A 24895-nucleotide genomic window follows, 5' to 3' on the forward strand; every position below is an offset into this window, starting at 1 on the left:
TTTCAGAGCTCTTGTCAACTCCTCTAGTGTAATTGGAGCGCCTAGAGCCATAGCTTCCTCCGGAGATAAAGAGGGAAGGTTTAGGTTGACTAAAAATTCCCTCATCGCGCATTCATTTGGATCCGCTTCCGAGGTGTATAATGTGGAATAAAATTCCTTAAATGTACAATTTATTTCTAGCTGGTTGTGAGTGATCAGCCCCTGGGGTGTTTGAATACTACTAATAAACGACAAAGACTCCCCTTCCTTCATTTTTAAAGCCAAAAGTCTGCTTGATCGCTCGTTATTATAATAGTAGTTGACTCTAGTTCTATGAATTATAAATTCTGCAATATATTGCATAGCAGAGTTATATTCTTTTTTCAGAGCTGTTAGCTGTTTCTCTCTAGATTCACAATATGCAGATTTTTGCCTATTTTCTATTAGAGAGATCTGAGTTTGTAAATTAAATAAAGTCTTTTTCCTAGCCGAATGGAGACGTGATGAAAAGGAAATAGCATTGCCCCGTAGAAAACATTTAGTTACTTCCCACAAGGATTGTGGATTAGAAGCAGACTGCTTATTGTAGAGAATAAAGTCAGCAAGATTAGAATTAAGCTGTGAAATGAAGTCACTATTTTTCAGGAGAGCTTTGTTAAATTTCCAACGCCTAGTCTTGGAATTCATTCTATCCCCTATGAGAAGTGTATACAGTATCGCACCATGGTCAGATATCAGAATAGGCAATATCTGTGTGGACACAATGCAGCCATCAAGTTGAGGTGAAACAAAAATATAATCAATCCGAGTATAAGTTTTGTGGCGGGATGAATAAAAGGAATAATCCTTAATAGTTAAGTTCCTTGAGCGCCACGCATCAACTACACTGAGCTCTTCCATGAATATATTCAATTCACCAGGAGGATGTGCTATATCTACCGCTGGACCTGAAGATTTATCAAGTGCAGGATTACACACTTGATTGAAATCACCTCCAATTATTAAATAATAGTCTTTAAAATCTAATAGCGTTTTTGTCAAAAGTGATAAGGAGTTAGAAGTATGATCATTTGGAGCATAAATGCAAGTTATACAAAACTTATTATTATTAATGACAACACATACTGTACATAAGCCATTCGACCCACATTATCAGATCCAATATATTCAACATGTGCTTTTAACTTCCTACTAAATAAAATTAGTACTCCTTTCGTTTTATTGTTAGCAGAGGAATATGCAACAGATCTATAGTGTCTGTTTTGGAAACAATGTACATCCTTCTGTCTTAAGTGTGTTTCCTGTATTAATGCTATGGTTACCTTATTCTGCTTAAGATAACGTAAACATTTAGCCCGTTTTACTTTAGAATTCAGACCTCGGACATTCCATGATATCAATATTAAATCCTGCATCATTCTATCAGTTCCTGTATTGAAGAAATTAACGGATACATTTGCGCTTTAACATGACAATGCATGTAGTGAGACCAAAAAACCAAACAAAACAAAAATTCAAATTCAAGAAACAAAAGATCAACTCTGACAAACACGAACTCCCAACAGGTAAAACTTTTAACTGTTAACAACTGAGGCGGCATAACTTGCCTTTCTCTGTCTTTGGTTAAACTCACACGGAAAAAAAAATCAATACTCCGCGGAGCTACTTGACAGTGACGCTGCCGTCTCAAGCCCCTCTAGCTCAGATCGCTACATCAGACTGCTTATGTGAATGAACAATCCACAAATGTTTCGAGTGTTGATTCTCGATGTCCGCCAAAGGTTATGACACAGATGTTTACAGTTCAACATGACCACTCTCCGTATTAGCAAGTGCGTCAAAGTTGTTGCTGCATTCCGGGTCTTCACGATCAGCACTCTGCTTACCGGTAAGAAAGATTTCGGCGTCCGACGGCGAGTGAAACTCGTGAACTTCTCCGCCATCCTCTCTAACCTTCAAGACGGCAGGATAAACCAAGAAAGGATGATAGCCTTTTGCGTAAAGCTGTTTCTTGATTGCGTCAAAGGCCTTCCGTCGAGAAGTCCTCTCGGGGCTGTAATCCGCGAAAAAGTACAGATTCGACCTGGCATGGGTTGGTGGAGATTTCAGGGCCCTGGCCTCTCGAAGAATTTTCACTCGATCACCGTACCTCAACAAGCAGAAGATCAGCGTGCGCGGACGTCCACCGGAGCGGGATCCACAGATCCGATGTGCCCTCTGAATTTCAACTTTACGACCTGTTAGAGCAGGAAACCATTTGCTGAGGTTTTCTTGAAGAAACCCAATAGGGTCAGAGCCTTCAGCACCTTCTGGTAGATTTATGAGCCGTAAATTGAGACGTCTGGCTCTGTCCTCTTGGCTTATAATTCTTTCTCGCAGTTTACTCATTTCACCAGCGTGTACAGCTGTATCCTTCTTCACTGCACGGAGCGAGACATCCATGGCATTTTGTTGCATCTTTAAAGTGTCGGAGAATTCGGCCTGCGCTTTCACGTCCTTTGAAAGCTGTTCAATGGCTGAAATAGACGTCTCGAACATCTCTTTCATCTGTTTAAATTCACCTGACAAAACTTCCTGGACAGTTTCCTTTACCACTTGCTTCATCATATCACGCATCGACGCCTCTTGCTGTTTTAGCGCCAGTAACACTGCCGGGTCCGTTTGGTCTTCCGATGGGTCTTTGGCCGGAGTTTGATTATTTTTAAGCCTGGTAGTGTATGATTTTAGATTCATTTGTGTGCCCGCACTTGTCTTCTTGTTTTCAGAAGCCATTGTCTTTGAATTAAGCAGTAAAGTCGTACGGATTAAAGCAAAAAATAAGACCTGAGACGGAGCTCTTGACTACACGTGCATCGCGGCCATAGGGCTACCCGGAAGTCCAGTCTGGTTAATTTTGAGTTTGGAAATGTAAACTCTCAAGGGTTGGATTTCTAAATATATGTTGGTTATGTGTCTATTCAGAATGACTTCTGAGCAGCAACCTTTTTATTTTGAGTATGTCATGTATGCATCACTTGCCAAAATTGGGGCTGACTAGTAAGGGGTTAAACGTATATAAATGAAACGTATGTTTAAGTTTTTTAACTTATATTTAAGCGTCACACCGCTCCGCTTTACTCACATGCTCTGGGGCCTCATTTATAAAACTGTGCATAGGATCCTTACTAAAAGTGTACGTGCGCCCGAAAGCCAAAAATGTCATCAGCGTAAGATTGTGCGCACATGCGTCTCCTCCCCGAAATAACCATATATGGAGTTTACAACGCCTAGTTTTACTATGAATATCCTCATCTGCATATCATTTGCATAATGATTATTCATTCACGTGAAAACATGTTTAACGGTACCAGACATTAGGAAAATATGACATACGGATGTGCCGTTACATTTCATTAATAAAAATAATTTAGTAGCCTATCCTTGCCTTGTTTTTGAATGAATAAATCAAATAGTATAAAATACATTTCAGATAAAGTTTTTCTCAATCTTTTCCACTGGCCAAATAGTATTTTTAATTGATTTATATTTTTAATGGAAACAGATAGACCTTGTTGTGCATTATTTGCACGAAACCATTTTCTCAGACAATCTGCTATTATCATGATAAGCAATTAGTTAAAAAATTAAAACACAGCATGCCAGAGTAAAAGTTGGATGGATAAAACACCTCATTTTTACCTCAGTATTACTGAACTACATTACTAAAATTACATTTTTAATGATTAAAGCAAAATTTAAATTTCAAGAACGCAGCTTCCTGGTCACTGACTGATAACTTTGCCTCCACTGTAGAATCTGTGTTCATTATTTACATTGGTTGTCAAGGAAACAGGAGGTTTTCTAACCTTATGATTAGTACTCCTGCTTATTTGCCGGTTTAAAAAAATAAGAGTTTGTAAGGACATTTTGCGTCAAATGTGCATACAACAAAGTTAGAAACAATGTCTGTAGTACTTATACGATTTTATTACATGACCTCAGCAAAAAAAAAACATACACAGCTGTGAGGGAAGTATTAAATTCGTAATTTCGAGGTCCGGCCCACCGCCTACCCAATTCTGAGGTCCCTTCATTGGTTGCCCATTAATTTCAGAATTGATTTTAAAATCCTCTTATTTGTTTATAAATCTCTATGTAACTGTGGCAACCCACGGGTGAGTTTAAAGGATAATTTGCCAAACTACGCCACTCTGAGAATTCCACCCAGAGAAATGAGTGTCTCTAAAGGACACGCAAGTTTGTTCACCAAATAACGCTCAGAGACATGGGTAACAATACAAAACAATTTACTTTATTAAATCACACAGCTGCTTTAAAACAATTATTAAAACATATCAGGCCTCAGCCAAAGCACAGCCCATCATAAGAGTTTGGCTCTACGAAGGTCACAGGAACACCAGCTAACTGTGGCTTACCAGCTGGGTCAGGCTGTCAGAGATTTTATCTGCCTATAGCATAGAAATCATTCCTTTCATTCCTTGCCTTTGACACCCAGATCCTGTGACACAAGAACAGAGCAATCTTAACATTTAAGTCACTAAAATAAAGAGTGGGCAGAGCTGTCAGCACTCAGACTGTGACTATGAACCACAATATGGATAACATCATGGAGAAGCTCACAGCTTTGCAAAGGCAAATGGATCGTTTCGGAGACCAAAATGGACCAGGAGCTGTGTAAATTGGAATGCAGCTACTCGTCCCAAGACCAAACAACCCCAATCTTATCTGCTTTCGGCCCCCCTCAACCAGCACTGGCCTTGGCGAGGCTGCTGCTGGAACAACAACTCCTCCAGAAGAGCACTGCAGCGAGACGCTCTTTCGTTCCTTCCCCCACTCCCCACAGACACCTGCTGATTGTTGACTCTGTCTGGGACCTGATCAAGGTTGACTCCATGGCAACTGCTGTGTATCGCTATGACATCCTGCGGACTGAGGCACCTAGATTAGGATGCCAGGCGTAGCGACTCTCCAGGCCTACACATACACGAACTCTTACATATATACAGATATGCAATCACCCTCCCCCACCCCCAATCCCACGCCTTCGACGCTTTGTACCACCATTCTGAAAATGGCTGCAGGACCGGATGGCTGCTTGCCTGTGCTGGGTTACCTCCATCCCCCACTCCCCTCCCCTGTTGCAAGTCTTGTGTGTTCATGTTGTGTACTGATTATGTGCTAATGTTGCTGAGGTGTTTTTTTACTGTTCCCAAACTGTACTCCTTACAGGAGCATAGTCTGGGGGTTGCCTTTTTTTTCTCCTCACCTCAACTCATGTTATGCTGTATTTTTTCAATGCTCAATTCTCAATGCTCTGTCTTCCTGTTCTGTCTACCCCCTTGTCATATTGTATGTATGTTTGTATGGACAGGTTGATGGCTAATTTCGCTGGTACTTGTGACTAGTGACAATAAAGGCTACTACTACTAAATAAAGTTATTACACATGGCACTAAACTGCCCTCATGTTGATTTAACAAACTAAATGACAAAGACCAAACACAAAATAAGAATGAACAAAACTGCAAAAGAAATGGGCAAGGCCTATTTGCCCTCAAATTACAATGAATGAATTCAACAAAAGAGTTAAGAAAATGTTACCATTTAATATTACCATTATACGTTAACCCCTCACCCAAACTTAGCAAATGCCAATTAGACATACCGATAACGAATATGATGCGTGCATAATCACACACACAACAACGGCAGCCACAGCAGCAGTGCGAGACCCGCACGAGAAACAGAACAGCTGATTTGAACCATACGAGAGGGAATGGCAGTCAAGCAATCAGAGCTTACTATGGTGCAGAAAACATGCAACCAGCGACATTTAGTTACTAAATTTAAAAGATAATCTCACAAAAATCACCAAGCGCTCATACTGTACCTCTCTCCAATGTCCACACCTCATGCCGGAAGCAGCCACAGTACAGCATTCGCGACGCGTTAGTGACGTCGACAATGACGTTGACCTCAAGCACAGGTCTATCACCCTTTATATCTCCATGGTGACAGCCAATTGGCTTACGACCCACATATAATTAAGGAAGGTAATGAGCTTCCCCAACACATAACCAAGCACCGAGCTACCTATCTGAACTGCTACAACCATATACTCCGTTAAGAAGTCTCAAACGCAGAGGGGATCGAGCAATCTCTGTGGTTAGGCTTCGGTTGTGGAACAATTTGCCCCTAGAAGTTAGGATAGCCCCTTCCATGATCACTTTTAAAAACACCCCATGGCCTATAGGGGAGAGTGGGGTAAAGTGAGACATTTTTTACATTTGTTCCCCTCTAAGTGAGCTAAAATGATATATCAGTCAAATTTACACATTTTCTATTAATTCAGGATGTTTCCTAGAGCTTTATGCTTGCAGACCTCCCGGGCCACACCTGCTGGCGCTCCTGCTGAAGCAACGACGGTCCAAACACGGACGCTTGGGTTAGTTGGGGCACCCCTGGCACGCCTTAAGAGACAAATTTTGCCCTGCTTTGTCAGATCGTTGTTTTGGTGTCTTCAGTGTGTTTCGTCGTGTGCTATTCCAGTCCTGTTCCTGTTCCTGATCGTGTTCCTGTTCGGTGTTCTCGTGGTGTTCGTCGCGTTGGATGTTCACTTCACTGGATTCACCGTCACCTGTCTTCACCATCACGCTGACCATCAAGTCCCTGCCCCACCAGCCCACCCGTGTATTTTGCCTTGTGTCTACTGACCCTCAATAAAAGAGTACTTGCATATTTGCTTCCGCTTCATGAGTTATGACAGAACGATCTGACCAAGCGATGGGAGCAGCAAGTGGATCCTCTTCTCCTCTGGATGACTTCATCAGGGCCACCATTTCTCGGATAGAGGCCCAGGAGAGGACTGCTAATGAGTCGGGTCGGGCCATTCAAGCTCTTGTGGCGCAGGTGTCCGAGCTCACCCAGCAGCTGCAACAACTACGAGCTCCCACTGCGCCACCACCCGCACCGCCCGCTCCCCCAGTACCACCACCGAGCGTCTCCCAGTCAGAACCCCGCCTACCGGTTCCTGAGTCGTATAGTGGTGAGCCGAACTTTTGCAGAGCATTTCTAACACGCTGTTCAATGCATTTTTCTCTGCAGCCCAGAACATTTGCCACCGAACAGAGCAAAGTGGCGTTCGTGCTCACACTGCTGACTGGGAGGGCAGCTCTATGGGGGACGGCGGTGTGGGAGAATCAAGATCCGTGCTGTGCCTCGTTCCAGACACTCGCCGCCGAGATGAAGATGGTGTTTGACCGCGCGGTCGTGGGAAGAGAAGCAGCACGAACCCTGGCGGACCTCAAGCAGGGAGGTAAATCTGTATCTGATTATGCCATTGAGTTCCGGACCTTGGCGGCTGAGTGTCAATGGAACGAGGAGGCGCAGTGGGACATGTTCCTGCATGGGCTGGCTGACCGCGTCCTGAAGGAAATCTACGCCTTGGATTTACCCGCTACACTCAATGGACTTATTGACCTGGCGCTTCGCGAGTCCAAAGAGCCAAACTTTGCCCTGCGCCTCCCCCCGCTTTGAAAGCCCCCTTCCCGGTTACGGCCTCGATCCAGATGCCTCCCGCCCCTGCCCCCGGCGGATGGTTCCTCACGCAGCCTATGAGTGGCCGTGTCGTCTCGAGCCCAGGCCCGAGTGGAGCGAGACCCGTGTGTAGGGATCCTGCGCATCGCGGTTCACCGTCCGGGGCTTCTCGGTTGATCCAGAGGTAAAACGTATGCTTGTCGAACGGTCGGTCTGGATAAACGGCGAAGTGACTCCAGGGGCTTGAGACACCCCTGGAGAAAAAGCGGTGGAGGAAGGTCCTCCTCCGAAAACAAAAACGGACAGTGTCCGTGAGGTTGCAGATAAACGAGATTCCCATGCCGACTTTACTTCCTAGAAGGCTCCCAGGGAGAGTGCGGAGCTCCTGTCAGAGACGACCTTGGTCCTAAAACGAACCTTGGGGGTTTTGTCGAGGAGGGGACAAACGCTCCATTCGGACAAGGTGAGAGGGAGAAGGTGCTCCACCTCTTTGCCTCAGCTACTGCACCCCAGGCTACTGATTTTACTTCCTCCTTCTTTTTGATGGCTTTTCTACAATGTTTATGATATTAAAAATAAAACATATGTCATGTAATATTACGTTAAAATATGTTTAAGACTAAACTTAACTTGTGCCTCATGTCTCACTTTACCTCACAGCATTTGTCTCACTTTACCCCACCGCCACATTTTAGAAAAAAACGATCTCTCTTAGCAATTCAGGCTTATCTTCAGCTAGCATCATCACATGGTTTTATATTTTGGTAGTTCATCAACATGTATGATATGTATGAAGTTTTTCAACCTGAATCAATTTGCTTTGGCACAACAGTTGATTAAGTTGACACCAAGAAAATTTACTTTTACATGCAAAAAAATTATTTTTGTGAAAAAAACATGCTTACTAGAGCACCAGAGGTCCTCTCCTTCATGGGCAAGGGGACATTAGAGGGGCTTGAAAACATAATGGTCAAATGACCAAAATTGTGTTCCGTTGCCTAGATACAGGGGGTGTCTCACATTACCCGATGTCTCACATTACCCCATTCTCCCCTAAGTAAGGTTGGTTAACTTTACTATTCTCCATTGAGTCTGATGCTGGTTTTCCTTTTTATCTGAGTCTGATACATTTTAACTCTTTTCTTGTAATCACTCATATGGGTCTAATAAATTTAATGCAATTAAAATTAAATTACAACATTAATGTCTTTTCTTTAAGAATGGAAAACAAAAGACGAGTTAGCAGGAGAGAATATATGAGACACTGGAGAGCAGCCAAAAAAATTCTTTCTAATCGTCACCAAAATCTGGCCAAAAACCATATTTGCACTAATTATATACTTCAAGATGCCTTACAACAGTGTTCATCCCTTTGTAAGTTCAATTTCAGAGTGTAGTGTCACCGAGTGACGAAAAGGAACTATGACAAACGGAACGAGTTCCCTTGGGGAAACAGTTCCGGTGTAACACCAGGCCGGTTCCGGTGATCTGTCATGGCCGCCCGTGTTGATGAGCGACAGCTGCAGTGGATAATCAAGGGGCTATTTGAGCGTGTGTTGGGAACGAGTAAGTGTGCAGTGTGCGTGGCGGTCTGGAAAGAGAGAAGTGGCAGTTTGAAGAGACGAGTGAGGAGATAAGCAGGGCGGTTTTGATCAAAGTCGAGGTTACGAGAAGACGAGAGGCAGAGGCGGCAGTTTGAAGACACGAGTGTGCCCTGAATTATGGATTGTTGATCGAACTTGGTGTCTCCCTTCGAAAGTATCATCATAGTGGATCCGCCGGCCCGACGAGCTGAAGTGAAGGTACTCTTTTCACTGTTAAGCGGTGTGTCATTGCAGTGTCTGACGATTGAAGTGAGCACGTGTGAAGATTTAAAGTGGTTTTGATACATGCACGAGTATTTGAAAGTTTGATGTTACCAGCACTCTGAAAGCTTAGTCGGAGATTCAACCAAGAATTATAGTGAACACAGAGAAACTGCTATCCGCCACTGCATTCTGCCATCGCTGTCCTGTGGTAAGAAGACTCAGTTGTTAACTGCTGGATTATGTACTCACCACTGTTGTTCTGTGAACATAGAGAAACTGCTATCTGCCGCTGCATTCTGCCATCGCTGCTCTGTGGTAAGAAAACTCAGTTGTTAACTGTTGGATTCTGTACTCACCACTGTTGTTCTGTGAACATAGAGAAACTGCTATCCGCCACTGCATTCTGCCATCGCTGCCCTGTGGTAAGAAACCTCAGTTGTTAACTGCTGGATTCTGTACTCACCACTGCTGTTCTGTGAACATAGAGAACCTGTTATCCGCCACTGCATTCTGCCATCGCTGCCCTGCGAGGGATCCTATTATCCGTCGCTGCACCCCAACTGCCGCTGGCCTGTGAAAGGAAGGTGACGCCCAGTTATCTGATGCTGTCCTGTGAAAAGAGAAAGCCCACTGTCTGCTGCCACCCACCTGTAGTCCCTTGTACCCTGTCCGCCACCTACTGCTGACTGCTGCATTTCATCTGACGGTCATTGCCTTCTGCCTACCATATACTGCTCATTGCTCCCCACCAAAAGGTCCTGGTCCTCCGTCCAATCCCCGTTGTCCTGTGAAAGAGAGGTGACACTCAGTTATCTGATGCTGTCCTGTGAGAAGAGAAAACCCACCGTCTGTCGATCCTTACCTGTAGCCTCCCATGTCCTGCCCACTACTTACGTTGGCCTGCTGTCTGCCATCTGAAGGTCCTGGCTTCTGGACCAATGAAGAAATTGAAAAAGCATTGAAAAGGTATCCTTCTGAGGTGACTTCTAGAATTGATTCTCTGGAGATTTCTTTCAATATTGATGGACTTCCACTCTTCAAAAGTTCATCATTGTCAGTGTGACCTGTGTTGTGTTCCATTCATCTTGAACCAGTGATTGTATTTCCTGTAACACTGACATTGGGATCTCAAAGACCTTTGGATCTTACATTTCTTGAAGATGCTGTTACAGAAATTAAATAATTACTAGAAAGTGGTCTTACATTTGATGGAAGGATAATTCAAGTTAAGATGAGGTGTATTGTATGTGATGCACCAGCCAAAGCAATGGTGAAAAGAACCAAGCAATTTTCTGCATATTATGGTTGTGACAGGTGTGAACAAAAAGGATGCTGGGAAAACAGAATGACATATCAAGAAGTTGATGGGTTTAAATAAAGAACAGATAATTCATTTAGAGCTCAAAATCAACCAAAATCAACCACAACACCATAATGGAAGTACACCTTTGACCGATTTACCAATTGATATGATTGGCCAATTTCCCATTGACTATATGCACCAGGCATGTCTTGGTGTTATGAAGAAATTGTTGACAATTTGGACAAGAGGGGAAAAGGGACGAAGTAGACAAACCATGATGTCCATTGGTCAGGTAGACATAGTGAGTGCAAGGCTTCTTGATCTTCAGGGATGCATTCCTTCATGTTTTGCTAGAAAACCATGAAGTCTGTGAGACCTGGAAAGGTGGAAGGCTACAGAGCTTAGACAATTCCTGGTTTATACGGGAAAGCTGGTTTTACCAGGAGTTCTGCGGCAAGACCTGTATGAGCACTTCCTAAGTTTCAGTGTTGCAATAAGTATCATACTCTCCCCCTCCTTGGCATTTGACATTTTCCAATTTTCTGTGACCTAATCTAAATTGAGAACTATTAACAGTAAATAAGTTGTTAAAGCATTATCTAACTTTTTATATATAAGGTAATTAAACAGTAACACTTAATTCAAGTGCCTTTGAATGAAGAACTCACTATTTGTATTTAGTCTATTAATATATTAACTCAGTGGTTCTCAAACTTTTTGGGTCGCGCCCTCCTTTAAACCTTTCAAATTAATCTGGTTATGTGTTTGGCAACAGTTATTTTAACCCTAAAATATGGAGTGTGTAGATTTTCATTTCTTAAACATCCAAGTCAGAAGACATATCATTGCCATATTCCACTTTACAGAGTGCTGGACTCTTGCATAGTCAATACAAGATCTTGACCAAAAATGTATGCACCTCTTGATGGAAATAAATGTTATGTTACATACATTTTTGGTCAAGATCTTGTATTGACAATGCAAGAGTACAGCACTCTGTAAAGTCTCCTTCAGCAAATCCCAAAGGCTTTCAATTAATTTAATGTCTGGACTCAGAGGTGCCAATTTATGTGTGAAAATGATTCTTCATGCCATTCTTTCACAATCTGAGCCTGATGGATCTTGACATCGTCTTCCTGAAATGTGGCCATATGTCTTCCGACATTGTTGTTTAAGAAATGAAAAGTTACACACTCCATCTTTTAGGGTTAAAAGAACTGCTACTTATTTATTTTTTGGCCAGGCAGTGTATTTTCTAAAAAAAATCGTTGTCATTTTCATATCAACTCATAAACTTATTTATTTAGTTGACTACATAACAGCCCATAAGCTTATGAGAAAAGCTCAAACCTCCTCATGTCCCGAACTCTCCGATTCCTCCATCATTGAGAAAAGGCCAGTTAGACTGAAGAGACCACCGCTACATCTTTTAGAGTCAGATAGTGATATCACAGATACTGAAGATAGTATGTATGAGTTTACATTTCTTTTTAGTTAAAGTAATTAAAATGGCAGATTTAAATTCAATAAAATTGTATTTTAGGTAATATCAACACCATACCACCAGCAAAAAGACCAACCCTGCCCTCTCCACCAAGAACAATGAAACCAAGTTATTTTTTTCTTTAGCAATTTACAGCAAATTACTAGGTTTGATGTATGAAAGCAACTATTATCTTTACAAATTAAAAATGTTTTTAAATATGCAAACGTTAATGAAATATAACCATAACACTATTTTATAACAATAATATAAATGTATAATTTATTTTTTTGTAGCAGCAAGAATGCAAGAGTGGAGTCACAGACATAATTCAAATGCTGATCAACACCAATACAGTATGTTACATCTTTTTAAAATGCAAAAGCATGACACTTTGCAACTTGATTATGATGGAGCACTGGTGGTTTCACATCCATGTTAAAGGGTTAGTTCACCCAAAAATGAACTTTCTGTCAACATTTACTCATTCTCAAGTTGTTCCAAATCTGTATGAGTTTTTCTTCTTCTGATAAACACAAAAGAAGATATTCTAATGAATAGAAATACTATGGAAGTCAATGGGGACTGAAGGGTTAAAATTTAAGAATATGTTTTCAGATATGCTTCCTTACATAACATCACGGTGAAGAATACTGATTTTAGCATTTGAGGTTTTAATTTAGATAGTATATAAACTGAGAAAGTGATAATTGAGTGTACAGCAAGATATTCCTGCCCGACCTGTTTTTCCTTTGTAAGTTAAATGAGTCAGATCACGGAGACGCTAACATATTGTCTTTAATGGCCCTTGGAGCAAGAGCCACAGTCCAGACGTTGAATCGTTTGGCTGATTGGATTAGCACATATGCATTTGAGTGGTTATGCTGATTGGATTGAGACTGCCGGTCTGGGGTGGGTTACCTTAACCTGTATACTCATTTACATGCTTTGTTTGAATTTGTCTCCACCTTCAAAAGTCCCTCCTCCTAAAATGCCTATAAGACACCATGTAAATTTATATACTTTAGATTATGTTGGACGAATCCGCAGCCGCGCTCAATAAAGAATAACTTCTGTTGAACGCGATCCCAACTGTCTCACTGGTCTCTGCTTCGATCAAAGAAAACTTTACAACAGGACCCAAAACAGTTTGGTTATCAACAATCTTCAGAATATCTTCTTTTGTATTCAACAAAGGTTTGGAACAACATGAGGGCAAGTAAATGATGACAGACAGATCATTTGTTGGTTGAACTGTCCCTTTAATGAAATCATATATGTGTGTGTGTGTGTGTGTGTGTGTGTGTGTGTGTTGGTATATGTGGTTTACATGGACAACACGCCAGACATTTCACCTGGGCTCCACGGACCTAAGGGTAATACGGGGACTATGCCAAGGTCCTCGTAAATCAAAGAGTGTAACTGCATTTGTTAGTGTCTGAACAACATATATTCTCTTTTTCTTTGAAAGTCCTCATTTACCACTTGACCTGATTTTGAGTGTATCCCAGTGTATAGAACAGCGACCCCACAGCTGGGTTTTATATTGCAGTTTCATACACATTTCTGATACACACGGTGCATTTTGGCGGGCCGTCTTGTGATTGGCTGGTTTGCGCATGTGGGCGGTAACAAACGGAAGTCGACGGGAAGCTCCGCCCACAGCACATGGCCCAGCTGTCGCTAATTAAATACCTAATGGACCACACCTCGGAAGTGTCAGCTCGACGTCGTTGGATTTACTGGATTAAATACATACAGGTAATAATTATATTTATAAATATAGTTGCATTTTTGCATTAAGTGTTTCTTATTTGCAAGAAATTGTAACTTGTAACTTACAATTACTGTAAAATGCTATATATTTACCACAATGTTAGCTGAGCTAGCTTGAGTGGCTATCAACATGTCCTGCTCATTAAGCCTCAGGCTAAAGAGGTGGAGGACAGCAGGTAGAGATGAGGACAGAAGTAACATTGCCAGCAAGTTCAATTTGGTAGTTTTGTTTTTAAAATGAAAGCTAGCTAGGTTAAGTTGAGCTTGTGGCTACCGCATGGCTTAATGAGCAAGGCGTAGCTAGTTAAAGCCTTAACTTTTATTACAGACATTGTGTTTGTTTTATAGAATTAAATACTTTATTAGTAGCCCACATTATTTTTTTTAAATATGAAGTTGCAGTGACACAGGAAGGCTGTTATATCATTAATATGAGTACTTTCAGGCCATTAAATAAATGTGTTTATGATGTTCTGTTAGTGTACTAAACCTGTAAGATAAATTAATTGGTACCTAGTAACCAACCACAATGATCAATATAACAGTGTTTTTATCTTCTTGACTTCATTTAATTAACTTTGTGAAATTGTTAGTTCTCATATAAGAAATGCTTTAACCATAGAACATTTCACATACCAAAATACTGTACATTTTCCATCTAGCTTCAGGTGGAACATGATTTTTATAGCTTTTGTTAGCACCGCCTAACCACACCATAGATGATACTGACCATTACAGAATGTTAGAACAAAAACAATGAAGTCATCAAATGCTGTGTTCATCAGAGTGTAGTTTTCATAATCCACGGTCTACTATAAATATATATATATATATATATATATATATATATATATATATATATATATATATATATATATATATATATATATATATATATATATATATATGTATAATATTATTATTATTATTATTATTATATATTTTTTCCTTTTTACAGGGCCTTGATGATGAAATGGCCCCAAAGATGTGTGGCACCACAAATCCCCCTTCCACAACTGAAGAGGTATGTCCTCACAAAAGATAGATTTTTATTAATATCTTGCTCTTGATTGTTAATATCAGAGAAGTTGTCAGTGAGTTTTAAAGCAAGGTTTTCCTCTGTCTTTGTCAACAGTAGAATGGTTTCTTTTTTTACTCAGATGTCAAATGTCCTCTCTAGTGTCACGCTCCCAGGACTTTCTCTTTATTGTCCTTTGTCTCTGTTTCATCTTCTACAGCTGACCACTGAGAGCAAGTGCACCCATACAGCCGCCAGCCACCCGAATCAGACTAGTCCAGAGCTCAGCCCACTCACCAAGGTTGAAGAGGTAAATTAAATCTCATGTACAACTTATTTGTGGCAAAATGTTAAATCTGCCAACCTATTTCAATGTGTGTGTGTGTGTGTGTGTGTGTGTGTGTGGTCGCCTGAGTAGAACATGCTTTATGTGGACAATCGCCTGAGCAGAACATGCTTTATGTGGACAGTCGCCTGAGTAGAACGTGCTTTATGTGGACAATGGAATGGAAGGACATTTGTCTAAATGTGCCTTTTCAAGCTTCAGTCAGTATAATATCTGAGTGTATGTGTATCAAACACTGAACCCCACCCAAACATGACTTGGGTGGTCCATGCAGTTTAGAGGGTCCCGTCCCCAGAGGCATCACTTTGGTTTTTAAGAACACTTGGACTGCCTGCATTGGATCTTTATGTTGGTTTAATGTGAATGCTAAGTCGTTTGGTTACATGTAATGGAAAGGCACCCATTCAACAGCACTGACGAAAATTCATGACAAGATGTCATTTAAAAGAATCATAGCAAATCTAAGAACTATAAAAGGACTAACCCCTCACTCCATGTAAAAGCTTAGTCAATTATTCTAGAAGTGCAATCATTCTACGAAGTTGGCTGACAATAGATAAACAACAAAGTAATCAAATGCTGTATTCATCAGAGTGTAGTTTTCATAGTCTACAGACTGTAGTCATGTGGCCTGTTCAGTGTCTAAAGAACCGTTTCAGAGACTACATGTTTTCCACAAAACACTCACTGAAATACAGCCATGATATCTTTTCACTGAATGCTACACAGGGAACATCTTGTCTTGAAGATATTTATTATAATTTATCTTTTTTTGTTGTTTTTTCCTTTTTAAAGGGCCTTGATGATGAAATGGCCCCAAAGATGTGTGGCACCACAAATCCCCCATCCACAACTGATGACACTGAAGAGGTATATCTTCACAAAAGATAGATTTTTATTAATATCTTGCACTTGATTGTTAATATCAAAGAAGTTGTCAGTGAGTTTTAAAGCAAGGTTTTCCTCTGTCTTTCTGTCAACAGTAGAATGGTTTATTTTTTTACTCGGACGTCAAATGTCCTCTCTAGTATCACACTCCCAGGACTTTCTCTTTATTGTCCTTTGTCTCTGTTTCATCTTCTACAGCTGACCACTGAGAGCAAGTGCACCCATACAGCCGCCAGCCACCCGAATCAGACTAGTCCAGAGCTCAGCCCACTCACCAAGGTTGAAGAGGTAAATTAAATCTCATGTACAACTTATTTGTGGCAAAATGTTAAATCTGCCAACCTATTTCAATATGTGTGTATGTGTGTGTGTGTAGTCGCCTGAGTAGAACATGCTTTACGTGGACAATCGCCTGAGTAGAACATGCTTTATGTGGACAGTCGCCTGAGTAGAACGTGCTTTATGTGGACAATGGAATGGAAGGACATTTGTCTAAATGTGCCTTTTCAAGCTTCAGTCAGTATAATATCTGAGTGTATGTGTATCAAACACTGAACCCCACCCAAACATGACTTGGGAGGTCCATGCAGTTTAGAGGGTTCCGTCCCCAGAGGCATCACTTTGGTTTTTAAGAACACTTGGACTGCCTGCATTGGATCTTTATGTTGGTTTAATGTGAATGCTAAGTCGTTTGGTTACATGTAATGGAAAGGCACCCTATTAGTTATACTGGGCTACAATAAGTCAGCTCCTGACACTGAGGCTAACCACAAATTCCCCATCTACAATTTAAAAATATGAAGAAGGTATATCTTCATATAGGATATGCTTTAAATAAGCTGCATTCAAACATTCAAAGGAAAAAAACAAAAACTCAGATAATATCTACAAGGGCTAATTTCTGTACAAACCTTCAATTTCAATCTCATCCAGTGACTTCCCCTGGATGCTGCAAAGGTTTCCTTTCTCCATTTGACAAAAGCAGTTTGGAAATCTTAGCAAGTTGTGTTGTGGGAACTGGTAATCTGTAGAAGTCGCGGTGAACATGAATGTGTTCATCAGAGTGTAGTTTTCATAGTCCGTGGTCTACAATATTTTGTTTATTTGTTTTTTTCCTTTTTACAGGGCCTTGATGATGAAATGGCCCCAAAGATGTGTGGCACCACAAATCCCCCTCCCACAACTGATGACACTGAAGAGGTATATCTTCACAAAAGATAGATTTTTATTAATATCTTGCACTTGATTGTTAATATCAAAGACGTTGTCAGTGAGTTTTAAAGCAAGGTTTTCCTCCGTCTTTCTGTCAACAGTAGAATGGTTTATTTTTTTACTCAGACGTCAAATGTCCTCTCTAGTGTCACGCTCCCAGGACTTTCTCTTTATTGTCCTTTGTCTCTGTTTCATCTTCTACAGCTGACCACTGAGAGCAAGTGCACCCATACAGCCGCCAGCCACCCGAATCAGACTAGTCCAGAGCTCAGCCCACTCACCAAGGTTGAAGAGGTAAATTAAATCTCATGTACAACTTATTTGTGGCAAAATGTTAAATCTGCCAACCTATTTCAATATGTGTGTGTGTGTATGTGTGTGTGTGTAGTCGCCTGAGTAGAACATGCTTTATGTGGACAGTCGCCTGAGTAGAACGTGCTTTATGTGGACAATGGAATGGAAGGACATTTGTATAAATGTGCCTTTTCAAGCTTCAGTCAGTATAATATCTGAGTGTATGTGTATCAAACACTGAACCCCACCCAAACATGACTTGGGAGGTCCATGCAGTTTAGAGGGTCCCGTCCCCAGAGGCATCACTTTGGTTTTTAAGAACACTTGGACTGTGTGGGACTGTTCGTTGTGTGGGACCCGTATCTTCCTTCAAGTGGCTTGGCTATCGATGCACAGGTTAGATATTTACTGAATTAGTATAGAGTGTGTTGTGCTCTAACCACTTAAATAGACCTGCAGTGTTAACATTATTTTACGCAAATGTGTTCCAGTTTGTTCAGGGGTCTGGCATAAATCCTGCCTCAAGCAAATTAAAAGAGATGACTTAAACAGCACAGCACAGGTGAGTATCTACTAAGTGAGTGTTGAACTTGAACTGTCTATAAGATTCAATCACCATGTAAAATAATTTGCTTTCTCACCAATTCAGGCGCATCAGTCTCCTAAGGCTTCTGATGATGAACTGCTGTCAGTTCAGGACAAAGTTCCACATCCAGCATTGGACCAAATATCATCTGATGATGCTGAGGACATGTCTGACAAGGAATACATACCTGATTCGGAGTCAGAATATTCTTTGTCATTACTTGCTAGTAAAGGAAACCTTTGCAGCATCCAGGGGAAGTCACTGGATGAGATTGAAATTGAAGGTTTGTACAGAAATTAGCCCTTGTAGATATTATCTGAGTTTTTGTTTTTTTAGATAAACATCTAGACTTGGCGTAGTTAGCATCCCTTTCCAAGAAAAAAAAAAATCACCTTTCATGTCCAAGTATGAGTCGAGGACTACTATTCAGAAATATAAACTTAAGTCTACAGTATGGCTGGACAGTAATTCAAAATTATGTCTGTGTAGGTGCAGTCAAATTACTTTAAATATTAACCTAATATCATATTGTGTAATCATTTATCTTATGTGCTCATGGACCACATTAAACATAAACGCAGGTATAATAGCTCAAAACTACTCAAGTAAAAATAGTTACTTTGCAAAAAGTACAAAACCAAGTACTATCTTTTCCTTATTTGATGTGGCTATTTCAACCACAGATTTTTATGTCCAGCTATTTATGAGAGTTTTACCAGAGCTGTAAACTATTTGAGTAAATGTAATTAGCAACTGTACTTGAGTATATTTTTGGCTACTTTGTAGTTGTACTGAGTATCAAAGATATTAGCTAATTTTACTCTACTTGACTACATTTTTGAAGAAGTAAATGTACTTTTTACTCCAATACATTTGTGATGAGTAATGCAATTACAAATTACATTTTGCATGGCACCTAACTTTTCTTTATGGCAAAAACAAACTGCTGCAGAAAGTGATATTTCCATCTAAGTGGCATTGACTGAACTATATCTTGTGCGTTTTGCCCTTACTCACCCAAACTTTTCAACAAGTCTACTTTACGCGAATGCGAGTGCATTAGTAGGTGCTAAATCGCAGATGTTTGATTTAGATCAGGACTGCAGCCAGTGATGAGTCCAAAACCAGCACATCCAGTGCAATTAGACTTTGACTATTTAATTTTACTTAACAATTTTTTTTATCCACATTATTGACAAGGCCTTTTTGAAGGATATTGGTTTACGTGTGGCCTTTTTGTGCACTTGAGCTTAACTGAGACTTGAGAGTTTGTAAACGCTTAAATAGATAGTTCACCCAAAAATGAAAATTGTCATCATTTACTCACCCTCAAGTTGTTCCAAACTTGTCTTTGTTCTGCTGTACTAGTCAATGGCTGGCAAAATCTACTTGGTTACAAAATATCTATCTTTGTGTACAGCAGAACAAAGAAATGTATACAGGTTTGGAACAACTTGAGGTTGACTACATGAAGACAGAATTTTCATTTTTGGGTGAACAATCCCTTTAAGAGGCTGTTGTGTCGACCCTGATTTATTGCACTATTGAGGTGTTCAGTTTTATTTAGATTTTAGAAAATAAACATGACTTCTCATTTTACAAATCAATTGTTTCTTATTTTCACCTGCCTGTCTCAGGTGTCAAGGACTAGTGCATCTTTGAGCCAAGATTTAGTATAAGTAATACTAAAGTATTGTTAATCACTTTTACTCGTATTGGTATTGGTGACTTGTAATCGAGTAATTTATGCTGCAAGGTATCTGTCTTTTTACTCAAGTATGGTTTTCAAGTACTCTTTCCACCTCTGAGTTTTACTAATGCCATTTTCCAGATGAGATTGCGTTAAGTGATGCTGAAGACAGTGGGAGTGAATCTGATGACAGCAACACAGATCTCACCGCATCAGAGTTCGGAACTGTGGAGCCTATGGATATTGACTCTACAACCACAGAGCAAGACCATGACATGGGAGACTTTGGTATGTTAACTCAATTCATAGTCTCTGCTGATAAAATGTATTTTTTCCTGTGACAAAAGTAACTTGTTAAATTATGTTTTCAACAGGATCAGTGTCATTTGTGTTGTCCACAGTAAGTGAGTGTACCTCCCTCTGAAGGTAAGATTCAGATTCAAGAGGTTTATTGTCTATGCACAGAAGAAACACAGTGGTTTATACCCTACAATGAAATTCTTACTTTGCCCAACTCCCTTAAAGGGATACTTCACCATTTTTTCATATTAAAGTTAAACCATTATTCCCTTAACTAAGATGAGTTGATGCATACCTCTCTCGTCTCAGTGCGTGCACTTAATCGCTCTGGCGCGCGGCGACAGTTTGATAGCACTTAGCTTAGCCCAGTTCATTCATTAGGGACCAAACAGAAATGAAGCTAGAAGCGACCAAACACCTCCACATTTTCCCTATTTAAATACAGTTACACGACCAAGTATGGTGACACAAAATAAAACGTGGCGCTTTTCTAAGCGGGTAAAAAGGATAACTATAATGTATGGCGGAATAGCACTTCGACTCGTGCAGTAAAAAGTCACGTTGGTTCTAATGACAGAAGTGAGAGGGAGAGGATTTTTCAAGTGTGACTTTTTACTGCGCCGAGTCGAAGTGCTATTGAGTCCCAAGTGCTATTCCGCCATACATTATAGGTATCCTTTTTACCCGCTTAGAAAAGCGCCATGTTTTATTTTGTGTCACCATACTTGGTTGTGTAACTACTCGACTTACTGTATTTAAATAGGGAAAACGTGGAGGTGTTTGGTCGCTTCATCTCTGTTTGGTCCCTAATGAATGAACTGGGCTAAGCTAAGTGCTATCAAAGTGCCGCCGCGCGCCAGAGCGATTGAGTGCACGCACTGAGACGAGAGAGGTATGTATCAACTCGTCTTAGTTAAGGGAATAACAGTTTAATATGAAAAAACAGTGAAGTATCCCTTTAACAGAAGGATTATTATGCACGTCTTTGTGATGTTTTCAACTATCAAAATGCAAGAGTAATCTTAAAGAAAGAGATATGAATAAATAGCCCTAAATTTAACTGTACTGCATTTGTACAAGACATCTTGTCTGCAAGGGAGCATATACACTTACTTTATTATCAGGAAATGTATACTGAATTTGAGATAAAAGTAAAGTTACCTCCTTCTCTTCACATGTTCTCTTGATTGCCCATGAGTACGTTCTATTAATTCTCTTTTTGGCAAGTTGGTTAAAAGACTAAAAATAAATTGGTCTGGATGACTGAGACACAACATGCCACAAAATCTGGAAGATTAAGAGGTTAAAAGTAGTATTAAGCTGATTGTTACGTACAGTTTCAATTTCAAGACTAAACTTTCAGACCAAGTTCCAACACTATTTAGCTAACCTTATGAAATCAGATTTAAACTGAGAATCAGACCTTAAACCCCATAGTCTTGGTTTCATTTAAAATACAGTGTGTTGAAGTACAATGCCAAAATTACTTAAGACATGTTACTAATTGTAGTATTACTTACTGTTAATTTAGTTACGAATTAATTCAAATAGCAAAAGGTTTGGCCACATAAATAGATGAACAGCAAAGACATTCTAAAAATACACTCCATATTGTCCACACTCTAATGTGGGTTAATAAAGTTGGTGAAATCACATCGAGTGAGACACTAACCCAGAGTGAATTAAGAAAAGTAAACTGCAATTTCTTGTCAACTGTGGCATTAACTGAACTCATGTTTTGATGGCTTCAACTGGACAACACATTTTGTTTGTGATTTATATTCTTTTTTTTGTTTGCCTATCTTCCAGGGAATTATGCTGATGAGGAACATGGATCCAGATGAGTGGCGAAGAAAGTGTGGTCTAAGGCTGAGGTCGCCGCAGTAATGCGACAGTTCAAAGGTCATATAAGCATGGGAAAACTGGCCACCAAAACTGAACGCAGTCACTGCAAACTGGTGGAAGACCCCGTGTTGGCACAAAGAACAGTGCAAAATATAAGGGACTTTGTACGAAATAGAGGAATAGCTGCACAGAGGCAGTCAGAAAAAAAAAGATTTAAATACACTGACAATTGTGGTGGTGTTTCTATGTTTGTGTTAAAGGAACACGCCAACCTTTTGGGACTTTAGCTTATTCACCGTATCCCCCAGAGTTAGATAAGTCCACACACACCCTTCTCATCTCCGTGCGGCCTGTAACTCTGTCTGACGCACCCACCGCTAGCCTAGCTTAGCACAAACACTGGAGGTAAACGGCTCCAGCTAGCATACTGCTCCCAATAAGTGACAGAATAACGCCAACATTCTCCTATTTACATGTTGTGATTTGTATAGTCACTGTGTGTACGAATAACAAGGTCACATGATACACAGCCGTCTTCTAACCGTATACATACTGGGAACTATATTCTCATAGATTTTACTATATAGAAGGCGAAGCACTGCTGGCTGGAGTGATTAGCGCAACCCTCTGAGCGAACTCTCTGCTCCTCACCACGGGCTTCTCAGGTCCTGCGAGCAAATCCCTCCGCCCAAGTAGCAGTGCTTCGTCTTCTGAGAATATAGTTCCCAGTGTGTGTACGGTTAGAAGATGTCCATGTCTCATGTGACCTTGTTATTTGTACATGCTGTGACTATACACATCACAACATGTCAATAGGAAAATGTTGGCGTTATTTTGTCACTTATTGGGAGCAGTATGCTAGCTGGAGCCGTTTACCTCCAGTGTTTGTGCTAAGCTAGGCTAGCGGTGGGTGCGTCAGACAGAGTTACGGCACACACCGAGATGAGAAGGGTGTGTGTGGACTTATCTAACTCTGGGGGATACGGCGAATAAGCTTAAGACCCAAAAGTCCAAAGTCACAAAAGTAAACTGTTAAACAGTTTTTAGTTTTTTTTATATTTTATTTATTTTTTGTTATGAGCAACCATGGGTATTTTGAAGTTGGGTAAGAATAACTTACAGTGAGGAAAATAAGTATTTGAACACCCTGCTATTTTGCAAGTTCTCCCACTTGGAAATCATGGAGGGGTCTGAAATTGTCATCGTAGGTGCATGTCCACTGTGAGAGACATAATCTAAAAAAAAAAATCCAGAAATCACAATATATGATTTTTTAACTATTTATTTGTATGATACAGCTGCAAATAAGTATTTGAACACCTGTCTATCAGCTAGAATTCTGACCCTCAAAGACCTGTTAGTCTGCCTTTAAAATGTCCACCTCCACTCCATTTATTATCCTAAATTAGATGCACCTGTTTGAGGTCGTTAGCTGCATAAAGACACCTGTCCACCCCATACAATCAGTAAGAATCCAACTACTAACATGGCCAAGACCAAAGAGCTGTCCAAAGACACTAGAGACAAAATTGTACACCTCCACAAGGCTGGAAAGGGCTACGGGGAAATTGCCAAGCAGCTTGGTGAAAAAAGGTCCACTGTTGGAGCAATCATTAGAAAATGGAAGAAGCTAAACATGACTGTCAATCTCCCTCGGACTGGGGCTCCATGCAAGATCTCACCTCGTGGGGTCTCAATGATCCTAAGAAAGGTGAGAAATCAGCCCAGAACTACACGGGAGGAGCTGGTCAATGACCTGAAAAGAGCTGGGACCACCGTTTCCAAGGTTACTGTTGGTAATACACTAAGACGTCATGGTTTGAAATCATGCATGGCACGGAAGGTTCCCCTGCTTAAACCAGCACATGTCAAGGCCCTTCTTAAGTTTGCCAATGACCATTTGGATGATCCAGAGGAGTCATGGGAGAAAGTCATGTGGTCTGATGAGACCAAAATAGAACTTTTTGGTCATAATTCCACTAAACGTGTTTGGAGGAAGAAGAATGATGAGTACCATCCCAAGAACACCATCCCTACTGTGAAGCATGGGGGTGGTAGCATCATGCTTTGGGGGTGTTTTTCTGCACATGGGACAGGGCGACTGCACTGTATTAAGGAGAGGATGACCGGGGCCATGTATTGCGAGATTTTGGAGAACAACCTCCTTCCCTCAGTTAGAGCATTGAAGATGGGTCGAGGCTGGGTCTTCCAACATGACAATGACCCGAAGCACACAGCCAGGATAACCAAGGAGTGGCTCTGTAAGAAGCATATCAAGGTTCTGGCGTGGCCTAGCCAGTCTCCAGACCTAAACCCAATAGAGAATCTTTGGAGGGAGCTCAAACTCCGTGTTTCTCAGCGACAGCCCAGAAACCTGACTGATCTAGAGAAGATCTGTGTGGAGGAGTGGGCCAAAATACCTCCTGCAGTGTGTGCAAACCTGGTGAAAAACTACAGGAAACGTTTGACCTCTGTAATTGCAAACAAAGGCTACTGTACCAAATATTAACATTGATTTTCTCAGGTGTTCAAATACTTATTTGCAGCTGTATCATACAAATAAATAGTTAAAAAATCATATATTGTGATTTCTGGATTTTTTTTTTTAGATTATGTCTCTCACAGTGGACATGCACCTACGATGACAATTTCAGACCCCTCCATGATTTCTAAGTGGGAGAACTTGCAAAATAGCAGGGTGTTCAAATACTTATTTTCCTCACTGTATTTGATTAAATAAACTTAACTTAATTTAATTTAATTAATCGATCAACAATTCTATTGATCAGCATTACCAAACGTGGACGTTTTACACTAGAAACAAACATTGAT

General features: G+C 40.6%; 1 protein-coding gene and 1 long non-coding RNA gene across 2 annotated transcripts; both read left to right on the forward strand.

Annotated features, from left to right (window-relative positions):
• The first annotated feature begins 13402 nt into the window (after positions 1 to 13402).
• LOC311081189 lies at positions 13403 to 16404 on the forward strand. Its single transcript, XR_014605826.1, has 3 exons — positions 13403 to 13869; positions 16044 to 16118; positions 16335 to 16404. It is a non-coding gene; the product is annotated as an uncharacterized lncRNA (long non-coding RNA).
• Positions 16405 to 16933: 529 nt separating this feature from the next.
• LOC311082103 (uncharacterized protein) lies at positions 16934 to 22378 on the forward strand (the record flags this gene model as incomplete). Its single annotated transcript, XM_084112847.1, has 7 exons — positions 16934 to 16942; positions 17262 to 17336; positions 17553 to 17642; positions 18292 to 18511; positions 20060 to 20206; positions 20293 to 20344; positions 22028 to 22378. The coding sequence occupies 6 exons, from the start codon at positions 16934 to 16936 to the stop codon at positions 20340 to 20342; spliced, it is 591 nt and encodes a 196-aa protein (XP_083968973.1). The 3' UTR covers positions 20343 to 20344; positions 22028 to 22378.
• Between the last annotated feature and the right edge of the window lie 2517 nt (positions 22379 to 24895).

The sequence above is a fragment of the Abramis brama genome, assembly GCF_963993115.1.
Source record: "Abramis brama genome assembly, chromosome: 4".
Classification (NCBI taxonomy): domain Eukaryota; kingdom Metazoa; phylum Chordata; class Actinopteri; order Cypriniformes; family Leuciscidae; genus Abramis; species Abramis brama.